Source organism: Perca flavescens, chromosome 3 (assembly GCF_004354835.1).
Source record: "Perca flavescens isolate YP-PL-M2 chromosome 3, PFLA_1.0, whole genome shotgun sequence".
NCBI classification, from domain to species: Eukaryota; Metazoa; Chordata; class Actinopteri; order Perciformes; family Percidae; genus Perca; species Perca flavescens.
The window spans coordinates 30860676-30876630 of record NC_041333.1 but is presented as its reverse complement, the minus strand read 5'-3'; the positions used below and the strand labels follow the sequence as shown (position 1 = coordinate 30876630).

General features: G+C 38.8%; 2 protein-coding genes across 3 annotated transcripts; one reads left to right on the top strand and one right to left on the bottom strand.

The window, feature by feature from the left end:
• Positions 1-209: 209 nt before the first annotated feature.
• Positions 210-12787, top strand: LOC114550374 (porphobilinogen deaminase). 2 transcript variants are annotated; one of them, XM_028571102.1, is made up of 14 exons: positions 210-422; positions 2397-2450; positions 2872-2944; positions 3449-3498; positions 3885-3940; positions 4411-4488; positions 7406-7483; positions 7578-7653; positions 7827-7940; positions 8035-8073; positions 8177-8296; positions 8418-8471; positions 9187-9273; positions 10184-12787. In XM_028571102.1, the coding sequence occupies exons 1-14, from the start codon at positions 399-401 to the stop codon at positions 10355-10357; spliced, it is 1077 nt and encodes a 358-aa protein (XP_028426903.1). In that variant the 5' UTR covers positions 210-398; the 3' UTR covers positions 10358-12787. The 2 variants fall into 2 exon arrangements, with proteins under 2 accessions (XP_028426903.1, XP_028426895.1); XM_028571094.1 differs by lacking the exon at positions 210-422 and adding an exon at positions 2080-2230.
• LOC114550385 (uncharacterized) lies at positions 12553-15362 on the bottom strand. Its single transcript, XM_028571114.1, has 4 exons — positions 15148-15362; positions 14946-15037; positions 14766-14840; positions 12553-14030 (listed from the first exon to the last, which is right to left on the bottom strand). The coding sequence occupies exons 1-4, from the start codon at positions 15294-15296 to the stop codon at positions 13354-13356; spliced, it is 993 nt and encodes a 330-aa protein (XP_028426915.1). The 5' UTR covers positions 15297-15362; the 3' UTR covers positions 12553-13353.
• Positions 15363-15955: the final 593 nt, after the last annotated feature.

Below are 15955 nucleotides of genomic sequence, written 5' to 3'. Positions count from 1 at the left end.
CTAATGAGCTGTTCTGATAGCGACAGTCTTCAGTAAATTGTTGCATTTTCTCTTCGTATAGCCTAGAATAAAGACTTTAGGCCTACTTTGTCACAGCTTATACACAAAAATAACCAATCCGCAACCCACACGTTATACCCGTAGGTTATTTCTTATTTCAACATAATGCTCCTCTATGTTGCGTAACATCCGAAAGAGGAAACTGAAAGGCGGAACAAGGAAACGACCTCTAACCGGATCTTTGGTTCCGCGTTCATTCATTAGAGGAGCTATGGGAGCTGCATGAGAGGAGTTCCCTGGACTGTTTTCAAGGATTTCGTGGTTTTTAAGGCTCTCTGTGTCAAGTAAAGCGCGCTGTTTACCTGTGCGACGTCGGCAAAGTGAACCGGACCATCGACATGTCGGAGGAAGCAAATTCTCCGGTAGGTTTTAAGTAAATTAACCCGGTAGTTTGCACATGCACGAAGCTCCTTTAGTGCCATATGTTTAGTTCTCGCGGTGGATGGAGAGCGCCATTTCCGTATGCCCCGTCATTTGGAGAGCGATGATTGGTTAATCCTTTTGTCTGTTTCAGTGCTCAGTTTTCTATTGGACGATTAATAAGAGATGATCTGTCTGTCAAACCTTGACAGATAACGCGCTCGTAAAGCAAACGAAAAGTTTAAGGGATGACATTGGAGTTATACCGTTTTAACCACGTAGTAAACTTGCTATATGTTCAGAAACTACGATACTATGTTGTATGCATCTTTTGTCACTACTTTTAATGCAGAACGGTAAACTGTTCATCTGCTAAACTTTACAGCCCAAAATGTTAGACAAGACACTTCCAAACATATGGCAGTTAACTTTCGTATTTTAACTACATTTATAGCCTAATTCCAGTTTTACGAAATGGGCAGCATTGCTCTTTGGTAGTAGTTTAAATACAATCAACAAAACAAAAAATTAGGATTTAGGATTAAGTTCTGTTTGTTCCACTTCGTACATACCATATGGAAGAGTGTCAACTACTACCTATACCAAACTGTAAAAATACTCCATTACAAGTATAAGTCCTGCATTCAAAATGTTACTTAAGTAAAATTATATTCATAATATTGTCAGAAAAATGTCCTTAAAGTATCAAAAGTAACTTTACTCGATGCCAATATGAACATATATATTATATAGAAGACTATAGGATTATTAATACTCATGCATTATGTTTAAGCAGCATTTTATTCTTGTCATTGATTTAAGGTGCAGTTTATTTTACAGCTGACTAAAGTTTGACTACAGCTGTCAAACAAATGTACTGCAGTTAAAAAAAACAGACATTTTACAATTTCTAAAATTGTGATAACATTTAATAAAACTTAAACTAATGAACTCATTATTATTAAATGTACTGTTACTCTTATAATGCAGTGCTATTATTGAATAAGTGTGTACTTGTACAATTGGAGTTCATTTCATTGAAAGCAAGATACCTTTTTTTTTTTTTTTTTTAAATCAGTTGTTTCATATTGGTATTTTTCTCTGTGACACTTCTTGACATTTCATAAAGACTCTTCTCATTAGTGTTGTCACCGATCCCTGGACTTTAAACCATCAGCTAACCACAAGCATTCAGCCACTCTTACCAGGCATAATAAAATAAGTGCCCAATGACATTAAATGACACATTAAAAACTAGCTTAGTTTGTACACAGTTGCATATGTTATTTGATATGCAATGTGGTCTCTGTATATTTCCATCAAAGAAACCGCAGGGACAAATATGCTTTAAATGTAAATTTTTTTTAACATGTATTGTTATATCTTAGTCTATGACAGCTAGCCAGTTTTTGGTGGCAGATCATTTAGAAATAAAGCGTTTCACAGGAGAAAAGTTTCTAGCCGCAGACTGCTCTGTATAAAAAAAAAAAAAAAAAAAAAAAAAACTGCGACCACACCTCATACACAAGAAGCTACTCCAATGCCCCTCCCTGCCTTTTTATAACGGACTCAATGAATTGCCACACTTATCTTTTGGGACCAGAGATATCTTGGGGTGGAGGTCCTGAAGGGGGGGATGTCCGGTAAAAAAGACCACTGTTCAGTATCTAGATACTATATGACCTCAGCACAGCTCCTTACAAGACACAGCAGGCAGTCCCAGCCACACAGTGGACACAATAGCCTCCACAGTGCACACGCTCAGTGCAGACCGAGAATTATGGAGCAAGGACCTTACAAATACATGAGGGTGAGGCGAGCAGAGAAAGTGCTTCCGCACATTTCTGAACTAGTTATAGAGGTGGTTGTTAATGTGTAGGGCTGGTTGAATGACCTCAGTAAGAATATTTTGAAGGTAGTTGGAGGTTTGGTGAGTTTAAACCCTTTTTAAGCTGATTTCTCTTTTGTCCTGGCAGGACGGCAATGGCAAGGTGTGTCGGGTCATTCGGATTGGAACCCGCAAGAGCCAGGTACGGTACTACATTAATCAAATCATGGGTTTCATTTTGATTATGCTTGCTGCTTACTTTTTTAATATGTCACAGAATGTTACTTTTGCATCATTGCCATTTTACATTTTTGTCTTTTGGATTTAAGTTTTGGCTCTAATTTAAATGTGACACTGAGCTATACAGAGCCTCAATGTGTCAGTTAAATGTGTATTATCTGATGCACGGCTCCTCCATGCTGGTTTAGATACAGCGGAGCAAGATGTCTGGAGCTCTTCTTGCTGAGATAACATAGCTCTGGCTTAACAATGTCTTTTTAAGATAACTGTCCCTCTTCCAGTTTGTCATACTGATTTGATGGTCACAGGGTCTGTGGATGGGGGATTGACATTTTTATACAACTATCAGTACAATCCACCTAAAGTGTGTTCTTCTGTCCCAGTTGGCTCGCATCCAGACTGACAGCGTGGCGGCAAAGTTGAAAGAACTGAACCCTGACATCAACTTGGAAATAGGTGAGGATCTTCCCAGGCTTCATTTTCTGCCAGAGTGTCCTCCAGAGGCTTTGTAGCCATGGCGCAACATTTTTTACTGACTAGCCAGCGTCTTCATGGATGTCTATTCCATAATTGGCAATGTGCAAATTCAAGTTAAATTATTATAACATTTATATTACGATTTATACATAAAAGTTCTATTCCGCTATTATAAAGACACCTTTTTAAATCAGAAATTGTTGTAAAATCAGCCCAAGGTCTGATTTGACTGTGGCACAAATGGTCACCATGGCATTCACACAGGTATTTTAGTTTTTTACCAAATACTTGTTAAAGGCCCTACACACCCCTGGGCCACCCGCACAGATGATTTCACTTATTCTGCTGGATTCTGAGCACTGTGTGGGTGTGTACAAACTGTGCTTTATTCACATCTGTGCTGAAACTGGTCATGCATTAGTGTTTTTGCTAGTTTTTCCTGATTGATCATATTATTGAATTTTTGTATCTTCTCTTTTTCAGTTGCCATGTCAACGACAGGAGACAAAATTCTTGACACAGCTTTATCTAAGGTGAGGCTTTTTATTAATTGTCACAAATTAAAGGCTACGTTATAAACCGGCATGTTCGCATCTTCTTCCAACATCTACAAACGGCAGAAAATTCAAGTAGACGATTTATAATTATAAGTCATTCATCATTATTACACAAATGAATCCAAGCAAACATGCATGGTACTGGACTTAAAGCTGTCACTGTTTAAATATACCTACAGTACATTGCAGACCTGTGACACACTCTTTAGGTCCAGTTTATACTCACGACTCATTGTAGGATTAGTGTATGATTCAATGCTTGATGACATTCAATATGTAAACGGATGATTTATAAAGAGGTACAATATAATGCGCATCTGCTACAGAAAATCACCGTTTGTTTCTTCTTCTTTTGAGCGCAGATTGGCGAGAAGAGTTTGTTCACCAAAGAGTTGGAGAACGCTCTGGAGAGGAACGAGTGAGTGTCACCGCTGTCATCTGTGGCTGACACCACACTGGCTTCGCACCATTGTTTCACCAAAAGACACCGACCGTTAGGGCTTCTCTGACAGGGCTTCACTTGTGAAGACTTTTGCATTGTAGCTATCAGTTACTTATACTATGTGCCAGTACTCAACAAGTATCAATTTAAAGCATTTTTATGGCAGAAAAATCGCAGTCTCAGTTTTCAGTCAATTTCCTCTATCCACAACGTACTCTAGGAAAAAAAATCCATAAGAGCAACCACTGAATGCTTCACTTAAAATCCATGCAGAGGGAAAGCCTTTGATTTCCTCAGCCTCAGATGTAGCAGGTGGCTCTGTTCTATAGCTGCTATGACAATGTCAAACACACACACACACACACACACACACACAGTACTGAATGGCTGTATTATACCATGAGATATAGGTGGAGCATATATGACTGTTCCTCTGTGTCCCACAGGGTTGATCTGGTTGTTCACTCGCTGAAAGACCTTCCCACCACTCTGCCTTCAGGATTCACCATCGGGGCTGTGCTGAAGTAGGTGCACTCACACAAGCAGTATGTCTATATACATTTGCACTGTATCATGTGTAATGGCATAAATTACGTTTAAGCATGATTCCTTTATATTCTTATGCTTTTTCTTACAATGCTGAAAGGGAGTTGATCTCATTCCCACATGTAGATTCTGATTCTAACTAAGTGAGAATCACAAAGTCAGGAACATAATGTGAGCACTGTTTGTCTGAACTGATAAAGGTACAAGGCCACAGTAAACTATCTTTCTCTGCTTATTCAGTTTTCCCATGCCAGTTGAGATGTAACTGGGGGAGGGGGTGAAAGTCGTACAGGGAGGAGGAGGTGAAATGGCTCCGAGATGTGTCTTGTGTTTTTTTGATTGTCTTCATGTGTATCAGATTGCCTGTAAGAATTGTAGCGTCATAATAATAAGCGAAGTGCGTGTGTGTTGTCACTCTGAAGATGCATATAAGCCTAGTGTTTCTGTTCACTCATTTGAAGAAACCTTTCCACACCGGGCTGCTGTCTTTTGTGAAATTTATGTTCTTCCTATATTTGCAAATATATTTTTTATAAAATACAAAAACCTAACTTGGTTTAGTCTTCGACTGTCGACTTCTACAGCATTCCAACTATTGTTATTCGGTTCTTTATTTTTCTTATTCCGTTATCCACAGTTTTTTGTGAAAAAGCTGTTTAAGTTTAGTGATTATTTCAGGAAATGTTATCGATTAAACAGTATGTATTGCGCTTGCTAGAGAGGATGATGTCACAGCTAGAGGGTGAAGCTTCGAAAAAATTATCTTAGTTCCTTGTCTATAAACTGCTCTCAAGCCCACAATATCTACTTGTCATACACAATTTATACATCAAGTAGGTATTTTTGTCTAGTTTCAGAAAATCTGCTCAGTTATGCGATACGTCTCATACTTTTGGCTCAGCGAGCTTCCAAATGACGAGAGTTGAAAATATTTCTCCATCCGCTCTCATGTTAAAAATCCTTTATATTTCCCAGTGAAAGGCAAAGCAAACCACTTTTTTAACCCTTGTGTTGCCTTCCAGTCAACCTTGAAAAAAACACTTATTTTTTTCGACGTTTTTGACGCCTTTTTTTCACAGTTTGTTTTTGCTTTTTCCAACGTTTTTAATTGTAAAATTTTCCTTCTACACATGTTCAGCGCTTATTTCTACGTCCAATATTTTCTGATATAAAACAAAAATGTAAAACGGGTCAATTTGCCCCGAAGTCAACACAAGGGCTAAATCGCTGATATGCCCACATTTCTAAGTTTATCAACATACATTTTATACCGATACGTTCACAAAGGCCTTGTGGTGCTCAGGATCACGTCATTTTACTGATAGCAGTTATAGTTTTGCCAGTCCGAGGCTTTGTTTGAAAGCTTGCTCTCAGTGTCTGAATTGCCTGGTGTGCTACAGGAGACATTAAGAGCAGGTGCTATCGTTATCAGATCAAAGAGATGTTTATAAACATGGCCACAGCCCTTAGTAACCATGACAACCCTTTCACAGACATTACTCCAGGCTTGCTGTAGGAGTCAACTAACTTGACTAACTATGATCATCAGGCTATATCATTTGCGTTCCACTTCTGTCTGTCTGTCTCCCTCCCTCCCTCCTGTCTCCCTCTCTTTCTCTATGCTTCCCTCCCTCCTTCTTTCTCTTTTCTCTGTCTTCCTCCCTCCTCTGTTCCCCTCCTTCCTTCCTTCAGTCTTCCTCCCTCCTTCTCTGCCTCCCTCTGTCTCTCCCTCCCTCCATCCTTCTTAATCTCTCTCTCTCCTTCCATCACTCCTTCTCTGTCTCTCTCTCTCTTTCTCCCTCCCTTCCTTTCTTTCACTTCCTCTCTCCCTTCCTTCTTCTGTCTCTCCCTCCAGGGTCATTTGTGATTTCATCCATGTATATAGCCCGTTTCTTTTCAGGCAATATATCCACCTCTCAGCTCTTTAGGGTCATGCTTGTTTGTTCTACGCAATGGATATGGCTGATAATAACACAAAGTCTTTAAACTTTCAGCCTTTTTATTCAATTTTAGTCAAAGTTGCTCTTTCTCAATGTTTCTATCTTTCCTCTCTTTTTCCTCTCCTTCTCTCTTTATTCTCTTTCTCTCCTCTCTCTTCTCTCATCTCCTCTCTTCTCTCATGCTCTTCTTTCTTCTCTATTCCTCTCCTCTCCTTCCTCTCTTTCTTCTTGTTCAGCCCCATTCTTTTCACCTAATATATTTCACATCTCATCTCAGCTATTGATGCTTTTTCATTCTATGCAGTGTATATGTCTGATAATAATACAAAGTATTTCTTCTTTCAGCTTTTTCAGACAACTCATTTCATCTTTAACAGTATTACAGTTCAGCTTCCAGCTTTTCTAACAAGCTCTTCACTTATTTAGGTAATGCAGTTTAGCTTCCAACTCTGAAAATGTTTCAGCAGTTCAGTGCAATGCATTTGAGCTTTAAGATTTTTCATACAATTTGTTTCATATTTCTGTATTTGTGAGTCATAATCAGTTAGAAAATATACTCAGACCTCACAATGTTCTACATCTTTAGTCATTTTCAACTTTTAAAGCCAACGGTTCAGTTTAGCGTCAGCTTTTAACTTTTTAATGACATTCATACTTATTAAAACGATTTCCACTTTTTCTACTATTCTCACTTCAACTTTTTTTAAGCTATTTACCAAGTTTAGCTTTAGAAATTCAGCTATTCAGCATTCCCACGCATTTTCTGCAGGAAATGCATTTTCTAGTTGTGGTTGTCATTTGACCGGTTGTAAATAAGAAAAAAAGTGTTGCACACTCTGGCTCCATATGCATATCTCTATTTATTCTGACGATGTTTGGGCCCTCAGGCCTTCTTTAAATCAACAATTTGACGAGCTGTAACCAGTCACTGTCCTTTGCACCCGATTGTTTTTAGGAGAGAAAACCCCCACGATGCAGTTGTTTTACACCCAAAACATGCAGGGAAAACTCTCGAGACTCTGCCAGAAAACAGGTACAGTTCTGGAGTAGATTTAACTATCTGTTTATGTTTTTCACTCATATGAAAAGTATGGATAACCTTTCTTCTTACTGTGCATTTTGTGTAGTGTGATTGGCACCAGTTCACTGCGCCGCGCCGCTCAGCTGAAGAAGAGATTCTCCCACCTGGAGTTCAAAGATATTGTATCCTTTTTGGGAAGCATTGTTGTCAGTCAGAACATAATGATAGCTGACGATAAGCTGGGGAATATTTAGATGTCACTGCACAACAAACAATCTGTTTAAGAAGCGTAAAGGGTGCTAGCAAGCCATAATGGATGTTTGTCTGAAGCGTTTTCCTAAACTGAGGTCTCTAGCGTGGGAACCTGAACACGCGTCTGAAGAAGCTGGATGAGAAGGCGGACTTTGCTGCCATCATCCTGGCTGCTGCCGGCCTCAGGAGAATGGGTTGGGATAACCGGATCAGCCAGGTACAGTTGATCACCTGAAGTCCTCTCTGTGAAGTCTTTCTAAGTCATCATTTGTCATCTAACAGTCAAACTGTATGATTCTTTCCACTGGTAGATCCTTGGGCCTGAAGACTGTATGTACGCTGTTGGACAGGTAAGAACAGTGAGCTGGTTGAAATATGACTAATCCACGGAAGAGAAGGCTAAATAATAGCTAATAATACCACACTACATCCATATGTGTTCTGTGTTATCAGGGGGCTCTTGCAGTGGAGGTTCGGGCCAGAGATGCAGACATCCTGGAGATGGTGTCTGTCCTCCATGACCCAGACACTGTGCTACGCTGCATAGCTGAGAGAGCTTTCCTCAGACACCTGGTACACACACACACACACACACACACACACACACACACACACACACACACACACACACACTTATTTTTACATTGTATGAATATGGAAAGCCCCATGTATTCAATTTAACTGTCATTTGTAGGAGGGTGGGTGCAGTGTTCCGGTGGCTGTACACACCGAAGTGAAGGACTCCCAGGTAGGTAGAGGCAGAAACACACACACACACACACACATGTAAGTAGTTGTACATTTTTATTCCCAACTTATAAATATGTTTGTACATTCTCCACTTTGTATTTTTTATATTCAGTTTTTTTTATTTGTTTTTGTATTCTATCCTATTTATTATTTCATGTATGTTCTATATGTGTGCTGTGTGTCTGATATTTTGCTGCTGTAGCACTGTAATTTCCCATTTTCCTATCTGTCTATCTATCTATCTCTCTCACAGCACCTAATAATGTAGGCAGATTTATCATCAACAATTCTTTGTCATTTATGAAAAAATGGGTCCTTGATTTCAGACAGAAATAGACAAAAGCAGTCTTGTTGTTTCTAGCCAGCATCAGTCAATATTGTAACTGGCAGAATTTTATCAGTTATAGCTAGTTAGCTAATTAAACGTTCACTCCATTAGCTGGTTTAAATTGCTTTCTCCTGCTGACTTTTAAATGTTTCCAGCTCACTCGTTGTAGACGAGAACCCTGTAAACGTTCCTTAAATGTATAAACTTCCCCGAACCCAATAGGACAGAGCTATGTACAGTTTACACTCTGATGTAGTAGAATCCAGGACCAGCTCCCACACAGTGGGGAAATGCAACACATTCCTAACTTAACATGTGACACGACAAAATAATGTTGTCAGCTGATGTTGAAGGTTGAAGTTGAAACTATTTGATGTGATTCCAGCTCTACCTGACGGGGGCAGTGTACAGCCTGGACGGATCAGACAGTCTGAAGGAAACCATGCAGACTAGCATTGCTGCTAATGATAAGGTAACAGCTGGGTGTACAGTGCATGGTCACATTGATGACCATTGCCTGGATTTAAAAAAAAAACAACAACATTTTGTCAGACTTCACAAAGAGACTGGATGGTAATAAATAAATATGAAGTTGTGTGTTTTTATATTTGTGTCAGCCATCATATAACATAGTCTATATCCTTTGCGTTCCACTCCCAGGATTGATCTGGTGCTGCAGGAAATTCCGCCGGATGCATATATTTCCCATTTCCTTCCGCTTTCTTTGTGTTGGAATTTTAAATTCGGTGGATTTATTACTGTATGACTATTATGTTTATGACTATTCTTGACTGCTCCTCAGATCTCTGCATGGTAAATTGTGACAGCTAGCTAGACTATCTGTCCAATCTGAGTTTTCGGTCACACGACTATTTTACAGCGGCTCTGTGCAGAGTTTAGCACCGCCCATGACGATTCTGATTGGTTGAAAGAAATGCCATTAAACCAGAGCACGTTTTCCTCCCATCCCCGAATGCTAGTTGGAGTAGCCTCCTTTAGCGGGCTTTGGAGGAGGGTCTGGCAAAGCAAGAATATTACATACCCAACTGTAACAAAATGTAAAAAATGTTTAGTAGTTGGTTAAAATTATATACATTTTATGTATTATTATGAATATGTAATATAAAATATATGGTATATGACATACATATACAAAATATCTAATACATATAGGAACTATTTAAAGTTGAATGAAGGGTGGGAAAAAAAGCTTTGTCTTTGTCTCTATTGTTTCTAACACTATATAGATATTGTTTTCCTTTTGGTGTGTTGCTAAGCACTTGTGTTTTTTATATTTTATTGTTATTTTTAGTTTGAAATAAAAAAAAAAAAACAGAAGAAAAAAATAAACTTCATATTGATAATGTGTGTTTGTGTGACAGAGCATAGAGGAGGTGGACGAGCAGTTCCAGCGGGTGGGAGTCACAGCCGGCAAGATTTCTGGTGAAGCCCAGGACAGGGCTGAGCGACTGGGGATCGACCTGGCCAACTTACTGCTGAGCAAAGGAGCCAAGGAGATCCTGACAGTGGCCAGGCAACTCAACGACGCCAGATAATCCTCCTCCGGCCCAGGGGCAGGGCTCCGGAGGTGACCAGGTCCTCAGGTGCAGTCAGTCACAGCCTTGTGTCAAGTAAAAACTTGAATTCCTTTAATGTTACACATTTAAAGTTGCGTGAGAAAAAAAATAAATAAAAGGTGACTTACTGTGGCACCAGGTTATCTCAGTAAATGGCAGATACATTTTTTCAGGATTTTAAACACTACTCGGACCTAAACTCAGTTTGGTAGAAACAGATTAGTGAGATTATCAGTGAAAGTTACAAAATGGCCTTTAAATATTGTCATCAGTGCTTACAAAACCATCACTGACTGATATCCTCATGGTGAAACCATTTTTTTTTATTTATTTTTTTTTTTTATAGCATGTCAGTATAGTAGGTATCAGTAAATGGGATGCCACTAAAATTCGTCATTCTCAAAAAATTTCCCTCACAACATCAGCCTCTATTATTGTTCCCCACAATCAGGTAAAAAGAGGGGTGAACCCAGAGTTCTTCTCTCAGCTCTTAGTTGCATTGTCACTTGGAAAAGCTGACTTTTGATGGAACCAAAGATGAGTTTCAGAGCATGTTTTCACATTTTGTGGTTCAGAGCAGCCAACACTACAGTGAAATAGGTCTTGTTGAGGTGTGAAGAGTTACGAAATGCCAATCATAATCTCTATTAATCTCTCTTCTAGTACTTGATCAGACCTCTTCCATGGAAATAATAAAGTGTACTGTACAGTAAGTCTCAGATTGAGTGGTGTTTTATCATATTGGCCTCCTGAAAAATAATTTCACTTCTTCATTCAGCTCGTGTTGAAATGGAACATTTTCAACGGAGGAGGTTCACTGCTTTTAAGAGTATGTTACAGAGAGAGAATATATTTATTATACATGATGAGAATCTGGAGACTTTTTTTGTTTACCCCACCTGTGGCCCAGCCAGTGGGGTGCAGCTGCTTTGTACTGAACCTAACATGAAATGCAGTCCCACTGCATGACTGGAGATTACTTGTTTAACACTGGAGCAGTCCCGGCATCTGTTTTTAGTTTTCAGCTCAGATATTCTTTTGTATAGCAACAGTTTGTCCTGTTCATGCTTTGCTGATATTGCATCTGTAATGCGATATCACTACAGAATGGCTTGCAGCATCACGTTAAGCATCAACTGTGAGCTTGTGATTTTTAAATACAGTTGTGGATATACATTAGTATAATCGATTGCTTAAAATGTAAAAAAAAGAGAGCACAGCAGCAAACTTACTCATTGGCTTTCATGTACTGGCTATTGGTTGAATTATTGTTGTGCTAGAGATGCAAACAAATGTTATTTAACTTAAACTGAGAAAAATTACAGATTATTTCTATAAACCATCACCACCAGTGTTTTACAGCTGTATTGCACTCATTACACTGACTGACAGGCCATTACGGTCTCATTCATTCAGATAGTATGTTGTGGTGTAGTTATACTAAAGTACTGTTTCATTCAACAAACAAAACAAAAATGAAATGCCTTATTGCATAATTCTAGCTTCTGCATCTCAGAATTATAACATAGTTTTCTTGTAATCACGAGATGAAGATCTTGTCATGGGAAACTATTCTTGTAGTTATGACTTGTAATTTTGACTTAGTATCATAATGACAACATCCATATCTCCTAATTATGACATTGGTATCTCGGAATTACGAGATATGGACCTCATACTTGCGGTACATTTTTCTTGTAATTATTACACCGTTTCTCATAATTTTCCTTATGTCCTAATTATGAGACTAAGTCATTATTACGAGAATAGATACTTTTGCGAATGCAATGCACGTCTGTATGGTTCATCCACAGCTATTCAAAATGTTTGTTTTTATGGAATTAACAAAGAAATGAATGAACATTTTTTTTTGCTGTACTGTTGTCATATAAAATGATGTACTCCACATATCAAAAACTGAAGTGCTTCCAAAAGCAACAGATTTTTAAAAGCAACAGATTTCCAAACTTGTTCACCTTAATGACTTGCCTTAGTTCCTATCAAAGTGCCATCTCAGTAAATGTATCATTTCTGCATATATTTATCATATTGTTTTTCTCTCTTCCTTCATTCTGCTTCAGTTTACCAACTGTACATTTAGCGTAATGTCATATTGTACTTCTTTTTATTTTATAGCTCTTTATTGAATATTATGCTTAATTTAAACCTCCTGAGACAATGTGAGGCAATGTTAGCCATATTTGTTTTCAGCTTTAATTTCTGTATGAATTAACGTAGAATGTTTCTGTATTTACAATTCTTTACAGTACTTTACAATACCCATTGTTACATTAATCTGTTAATGACAAAATATTTACGAGTTTTTGTTTTGCCAGCTATGTGAACATCGGTCAAATGAAACCGCTGATGTCAAGAAACAAATGTCAATAAAGCTGTGTTATATCTGTCCATGTTTTTGTCCTATGTATTGTTATTAATCATATATCAGCAGACAGCTCAGACACTTGTTGCATTTGGTTAACACCACAAAATATCAGTTCATACTTACAACAAACTAACGACTAAAAGAATCGACAGGCAATTAAGAAAGTTGTTAAAATTAAGGGGGGGACACAAATGTCTGAATCAAATTGCAAAGCATCCGATAGTTGTTGAGACATTTCAACCACAAATGTCAACCTGCTGGTGGCGCTAGGTGTCACCAAAATTATTAGGATACAATGCCTAGGAGCCAATGACATGAATTGATGGTGACTGGACAGTTGTGACATGGTCAAGAGGAAAAGGAAGGGTATGTCTAAAGTTAGTAGGGTTCATTCTCTTGGGATCATGAATGTTTGTACAAAATTTGTTGAGAAATGTAAGTCTGGACCAAAGAAGTGATCTAACCAACTAACATCACCATTACCATAGTTTGAACCTAAATTATTATATTAATGCAACAGATGATTTTATTGTTCAGCCAAATACCTCATTATGAAATAATTCAAGAGCTGGCCAGTTGCTAAGTCGATCTATAAAGATGGAACAAAGCCAACTATATCATGTGCCCTTATCCAGTAAAACTGCAGCCTTCCATAACGGGTCGTCCCAAATGGATTCAAAGTAAAGAAGCTCTGTTGGGAGGCCATTGGGATCACATGGTGGAAGTGAAAGGATGCTGGTTCTAGAGTGTCTTTCATCTGGATCTTTTGCACGACTCTCTGATGTCCTGTTGCTGGGATGGTTGCCGCAAGTTGTCTGGCATTAGAAGACTTGACTGGATGCACTCTAGCGGCCAACTGTGCTACCCATGGAGAACAGAAGTCTTGGAGAGTGTGTATAGCCTTAGAATCAACAGGAGGACAGAAGCCTTTGCGAGCTTGCATAGCCTTAGAAGTAGCTGGGTGCTCAGCAATGGTGGAGCATTTTCCAAGGCGTGACGAGTTCTTGGTGCCAGCTTTCAATTTTTTATAAAGCTTCAAGACTTTTTGATCAAGGGTTACCTGTAGTTGGTCTCTGATGTTGTTATATTTGGTCGAAGACAGGCGGAACCCTTTATCTCTCTTTATCTCTCGCTTCATTGGCGAGCATTTAGGAGGCCAAGGGTCTAGTTGGGGTTGATGATCCTCTGGGGTTGAAGGAGGAGCCTTCAGGGGATAAGGAGTCATGTTTTCGGGCTTTGTAGGTGGTATGCACGAGGTTCTGTGTTCTAGGAGTATGGAAAGGTACATGTAACGCAAAGAATGTGAAATTTCAAGAGTGGCGATTTAAATACTGTAAGAACAATGGGCCTCAGGCAAGAACATTTTCGTATTCTCGTACATCTCATCACCTACTCTTTCTGCGATGTTTGCTTGTACAAGTGTCACCACCATTCCGCAAAATCACTTAAATGCGCAAATGCGAATGATTATGTGAGGCTGTGCTTTGCTTTGACCCAAGTGCTAGCATTGCACAAAGACCACGGTAGCCGTTTGGGATGTCATTAGTTTTGTAACTATTTGGTCATAAATCAAAGTACAGCACTGGAGAAATTAGGAATTTGGCCTGATGATGGTGCTACTGTACTGATTCGCCTGTGTGAGACACGAAAATCTGTACCAAATTGGATGTGACAATACATCTCATTTTACAGTAGGTCAGTGATTATTCATTTTACATTAGATCTTTTTATATTGTTTTATTTTAGTTAATTTTGGTTACACATTTAAACTACAATTTCATTCAGATTAAGGTTTTATCATTCTCAAGCGAAACAATGACTCATACAGCAGGTCTGGACCACTCATGAATTTTGTTCGTACCAGAGGGAAAACTGTTGAATAAGTTCTCTCAAAACACTTGGATTTCCCAATTAAGAAACATGTTGTCCGTACTTGCATGAGGCTCAACGTCTTCATGCTTTGAATGAATATATACAGTATGTAGTCTTGATGAAAGTTACCTTGCTTCGGGATGACAGCATCTACAGACACCACAGGACTTTCCAATGGAGGCTCCGGCCACTCTAGAACTTGAACTATAGAAATTGAAACATTTTTCCAAAATGAAAAATATAAATGTTCACTACTGCAGGCAAAAAAATAACCATCTCAAATGCCACATCAACAACATTTGCTAGTACCTTTAGGAATTACACTGGATGTTCTTTGTTTATCCGACTGGAGGGGAGGTGTGATGGGTTGTTTAGGTCCATTTTCAGGACAGCTGGTTGGTCTAGAAAAAAACATACACATTTTACATACTTTCACAGTTGTTATGAGGACTTATAACTTGCATAAGAAGTTCTGAATAATTAGAAACCATCATTCAGTTTTAACACTTACAGGAAGTTCACAGTCTTTCTTGGATTAAATGTTGAGTGGACTTCTTGCCTTTGAGGCTCCACATTTATTTGTCCGTCATCAAATGTTTTCAGCTGGTTCTGCTGAGTAGTGTTAGTGTTTATCTGCGTCAGAAGGATATATCTTTCCATCTTGTGTTTTTCCTTCTCTTTCTTCTCATCCGCCCTTTCCTTTTCCTTCACCTTTGTTTTTTCCTTCTTGGCTTTCTCATTTTTCTCATCTTCCTTTTCACCCGTTCTCCATTTCACATCATCTGTCTTTTCTTCCTCTTCCTCATCATCTTGTGGGATCCAGAAAACTCTTGTGCTCATATGTTCCTCATCATTTGCTGTGAATTTATTCACCTGATGAGAACTATAAAAGTCATCCAAACAGTACACCTTGTTAAGATCCTTTCCCTTCTTCCTCCAGTTTCGGATGACAGAGTTGGGGATGTAGCCATCTGGAGCTATGGGCCATTTCAGAGGCTCCATGTTCACATCAACAGTTTGAGACATACTGTGATATTTGGCCCTCTTCATAGGTTCTGGACTCTGTACCCAACATCTAAGAGAAAAGAAGATAAAGATATTTTGGAAAATACGTTTGTCGTCTTGCTGACTTTTAGCTAGATGAGAATACCACTTTCATGTTAGCTTAGCTCAGCATAAAAACTGGAAACAGCTAGCCTAGCTCTGTCCAAAGGTAACAGAATCTGCCTGCATCTTTCAAGCACACGTATTACCGTAATGCCTTGGCTAGGCACAATTTTGTTACACTTAGACAGTGCCAGGCAGGCTGTTTCCAGTCT

What these genes read in the sequence shown, in the direction of transcription:
- LOC114550374 (XM_028571094.1), top strand. Translation starts at nt 2,099, where the DNA reads ATGACCTCAGCACAGCTCCTTACAAGACACAGCAGGCAGTCCCAGCCA. An exon ending in GACCTTACAAATACATGAGG is followed by an intron (nt 2,231 to 2,396) that starts GTGAGGCGAGCA and finishes TTGTCCTGGCAG; the next exon opens with GACGGCAATGGCAAGGTGTG. An exon ending in TGACATCAACTTGGAAATAG is followed by an intron (nt 2,945 to 3,448) that starts GTGAGGATCTTC and finishes TCTCTTTTTCAG; the next exon opens with TTGCCATGTCAACGACAGGA.
- LOC114550385 (XM_028571114.1), bottom strand. Translation starts at nt 15,296, where the DNA reads ATGGAAAGATATATCCTTCTGACGCAGATAAACACTAACACTACTCAG. An exon ending in ATCCAGTGTAATTCCTAAAG is followed by an intron (nt 14,841 to 14,945) that starts GTACTAGCAAAT and finishes CAATTTCTATAG; the next exon opens with TTCAAGTTCTAGAGTGGCCG. An exon ending in TGCTGTCATCCCGAAGCAAG is followed by an intron (nt 14,031 to 14,765) that starts GTAACTTTCATC and finishes CCATACTCCTAG; the next exon opens with AACACAGAACCTCGTGCATA.